At 37.7% G+C, this 4285-nt stretch overlaps 1 protein-coding gene across 1 annotated transcript; it reads left to right on the forward strand.

Moving 5' to 3' along the window:
* Nucleotides 1-2642: 2642 nt before the first annotated feature.
* On the forward strand, nucleotides 2643-3943 carry LOC149169412 (peroxidase 72-like). Its single transcript, XM_089425184.1, has 4 exons — nucleotides 2643-2807; nucleotides 2898-3089; nucleotides 3236-3409; nucleotides 3536-3943. Exons 1-4 carry the CDS (start codon nucleotides 2643-2645, stop codon nucleotides 3941-3943), a joined length of 939 nt encoding a protein of 312 aa, XP_089281310.1.
* Nucleotides 3944-4285: the final 342 nt, after the last annotated feature.

Here is a 4285-nt window from a genome sequence, read left to right on the forward strand (position 1 = left end):
AAGAGGCAGCAAATGAAGGTAGGAACTCTTTGTTTGCTTTATATTTTCATGTTGATGACCCTGTTCATTTTGAAGAAGCAATTAAGGATAGGAAATGGATAGAAGCTATGGATGAAGAGATCAATGCCATAGAAAGAAACAAGACATGGGATCTAGTTGAACTACCAAAAGGAAAGGAAGTCATTGGAGTTAAATGGGTCTACAAGACCAAGAGTAATGCTGAAGGCAAAATAGAAAAACACAAGGCAAGATTGGTTGTCAAAGGATATAAGCAGCAGTATGGGAGAGACTATGAAGAAACTTTTGCACCGGTTGCTAGAATGGAAACAGTGAGAGCAATGTTGTCCATAGTAGCACAAAATAAGTGGAAAGTTTACCAAATGGACGTGAAGTCAGCATTCCTAAATGGAGTGTTAATGGAAGAGGTTTACATTGAACAACCTCCAGGATATGAAAAGAAAGGCCAAGAGCACAAAGTGTGCAGATTGAAGAAAGCTCTTTATGGGCTGAAGCAAGCACCAAGAGCATGGTACAGTAGGATAGATTCGTATCTACTAGAAAATGGATTTGAAAAATGTGAGAGAGAACCCACCCTCTACATCGAAGAAAAAGATGGTAAATTACTAATTGTTATGTTATATGTTGATGATGTTATTTTCACAGGAAATGATGATTATCTTATTAAAAATTTCAAAACAGTCATGAAAGAATAATTTGAAATGATTGACATGGGTTTGCTGAGATACTTCTTAGGAATAGAAGTAGAACAAAATGGAAACGAGATTTTTATCTCACAAGGGAAATATGTTAATGAAGTGTTGGAAAGATTTAACATGCAGGAGAGCAAGGCAGCAATCACTCCCACAGTGATGGGATTAAAACTCAGCAAAGAGGACAGCAGCAAGGATTTTGATCCTAGTTTGTACAAGAGCATAGTTGGCAGTCTCATGTATTTGACTGCAACTAGGCTGGATATAATGTTTGCTGTTAGTTTAATTTCCAGATTCATGGAGAGGCCAAAAGAAGCACATTGGCAGGCAACAAAAAGGATTCTGAGGTATGTTAAAGGTACTAAAAGGTTTGGCATTTTATATACTACTTCAGAATGTTCAGATTTAATTGGATACACTGATAGTGATTGGGTTGGAAGTGTAGATGATCGGAAAAGCACATTCGGTTATTTTTTTCACATGGGTTCAAGAGCCATTTCATGGGCTTCTAAAAAGTAGCCTATTGTAGCATTGTCTACAGCAGAAGCAGAATATGTGGCAGCTACAGCAGTAGCATGTCAAGCAGTTTGGATGAGAAGGATGTTAAGGAGCTTATGCCAAGAGCAAACAAAAGGAACTGTGATTTTTTGTGACAATAGCTCAGCTATTGCTTTATCCAAGAATGTTGTATTTCATAAGAGAACAAAACACATTGACACAAAGTTTCATTACATCAAGGAATTGGTAAATAATGGAGAAATTGTTTTACAACATTGCAGAACTTAGGAGCAGGTTGCTGATATTCTGACCAAGCCATTGGGACAGAAAAGTTTTGAATTTGTGAGGAAATATCTAGGTATGACTGATAACCCAGCGGTTGAAATTAAAGGGGGGTGTTGAAATTGTAATTTCAACTGCAGCGACAGTTGAACAGTGCAGCGCATTTATTTCCAGCAAAACCGCTTGTCTTTATCGCACCGCTTTTCACCAAGCGGTGGTATTCTCCGGAGGGGCAGCAATAGTGTACACCGTCTGACACGTGGATGAGCAGGTTTCCAAAACAACTTTTTTCCCGGAGCGTAATGTTCGTTTGGCTTGACCGAGCGATAACCGTCCGATTGAAAGGAAGGCTGACCACCGTTGATTGAAACCAAAGCTGCGTACAGGCCTGCACCACATTGCGTGAAGTGAAATGAATTTTGTTTGACCGACAGTTTGCCAGTAAAATAGTTAATGAATTTACTATAGTCGTAGATTGTAGGTAAAATTTTAATTTTATTGTTTTTTATCATGTACGGGAGTATGGAAAAATTAAAAACGTATGGTCATGTTTTTTTTTATTGTTAAAAATATATGCAATGTAATATGTATGTAGAAGCGTAAAAGAAGTATGTAAGTTTTTTGTTGTTCGGTGAAAACAACAGGGGAATGCGCAGCAGCGTGTGGGGAATGGTTTTTTTTTGGTTGATTCAGTGAAATGAAATGTATTTACGCACAACAGTGCAGTGAATGTAATTGTTGTTGAATATGAGATGTAATGGGAAACGCAGCAGTGCGTGAGCATGTAAGATTTTTGTTTACACACAGCAGTGTGAAAATATACAGCTGAGACAGAGTAATTTGTTTTATGAGAGACAGTGAAAGTTTTTTTTTAACTGCATCTGAAGCAGTCTTGGAGAATCCCTCTGTTGGAGGAAGAAGTTTGTAACAGGCAGTATTTATTAATGAATATAAAGTTTTTATGTGTGTGAAAAACTCTGCTCTTTCCAGCAAACAACTTTTTCTTCCCTGTGCTAAGATCCTGTGGCAAAATAGAGCATCATTTTTCTGTTCAGTTCGGTTAATTTGTTTTGGAATTAAACAGAAAATTCCCAACAGCCCCACCTCTCCCTTATCCCTCTTTTGCTACTTTTTTCGTTGCATGCGTTCGTAATGTCATTCGCTCAGCCTTCTAATAACTTGCTTCCACATTTTTATGACCATTCATGTCCCATGGCCGAGCAAATAGTTCAATCCGTCGTTGAGAAGGCGGTGATGAAGGAAGCTCGAATGGCAGCATCCTTACTCAGGCTTCACTTCCATGATTGTTTTATTCAGGTCACCATTATTTTCCTTATGCACATTGATCTAATTGCTATTAGTAGTAAAATGTATGTATTTATGGGTGAAATTTTAAAGGCATGACAGGGGTGCGACACATCTTTGTTGTTGGATAACAGTTCAACCATTGCGAGTGAGAAAGGGTCAAATCCCAACAATAACTCTGCCAGAGGATTTGAAGTCATTGATCAGATTAAGAGTGAGCTGGAGAAGGCCTGTCCCAAAAATGTATCCTGTGTAGATATTCTTGCTATTTCAACTCGTGACTCAGTGGTCCTGGTAATAAATCATATACTAATCTCTTTACTAGCTAGTATCTTAGTATAACATATATAGATCTCTTTGCTAGCACTTGATTTCCATGACAATATTATAATCTAGTAACTAATAGTTCATAGTGATATGTTATAAATGAATAATATCAGAGTAGAGGCCTGGGCTGGGAAGTTTTACTGGGGAGAAGAGACCTGAGGAGTGCAAGTTTGATTGGGTCGAAAAACAATATCCCAGTGCCCAACTCAACTCTCCAGACTCTCATTACTAAGTTTAAACGCCAGGGCCTGGATGAGGTAGACTTTGTTGCCCTTTTAGGTATACATATTGTATTTATAACTTGCAGCGTTATAACTTTCAGTTCAATCATTTCATTTTGTAGAATTCAATATTAAGTTGAGATTATTAAGTAGTGAAATACAAATACAAATGCTAATTACGTGGGAAGTCACATGATCGGTCAATCTCGATGCACAAGTTTCCGGCAAAGGCTTTACAACCAGAGTGGAAATGGGCAGCCAGACTCGAGCCCGGACAAATCTTACTACAATCGGCTTATATCTGGGTGTCTGAAGTTGGGAGGAGATAATAACTTGTATCCATTGGATTTTGTGAGTCCTACCAAATTCGACAACTACTACTTCAAGAACTTGTTGAGCGGGTATGGATTGTTGAACTCAAATGAAGAATTGTTCGCCAAGGGCCAAGGGATGATGATGGAAACAGTGAAAGCTTATGCAGAAAATGAAGAGCTCTTTCTCCAACAGTTTGCAGAATCTATGGGGAAGATGGGGAATATCAGCCCCCTTACAGGCACCATGGGAGAAATCAGGATCAACTATCGTACTGTTCTTAGTTGATCAGAACTTGATTTTAGTTATTTTTCATTGTTATGCATTGCTTTATCTTATGTTCCCTTTTGTAGCTGTCATCAAAATGTATTACTAAATAATTCTTTCGAGCGCATTCACATCTATAATAATTATGCCATCAATAAACTATTTAGTTTCAAATAGGGTGAGACAAATCAACGGAAATTAGTTCAACCTGCACATGAAATTGCCATGTAAGAAGTAAATGTGGCTTAATCAGTTATTTCATTTCAAGATCTCTAGATTCACCATATTTGATTTCTCTATACCCTTTTTCAACTGATCGTGTTTTCCCAAAATAAAAATAAAAAATAGAATAGAAGTTTGGGG

The sequence above is a fragment of the Pinus tabuliformis genome, chromosome 4_2 (assembly GCF_031772625.1).
Source record: "Pinus tabuliformis cultivar Carrire ecotype Pingquan chromosome 4_2, CPIR1, whole genome shotgun sequence".
In the NCBI taxonomy this organism is placed as follows: domain Eukaryota; kingdom Viridiplantae; phylum Streptophyta; class Pinopsida; order Pinales; family Pinaceae; genus Pinus; species Pinus tabuliformis.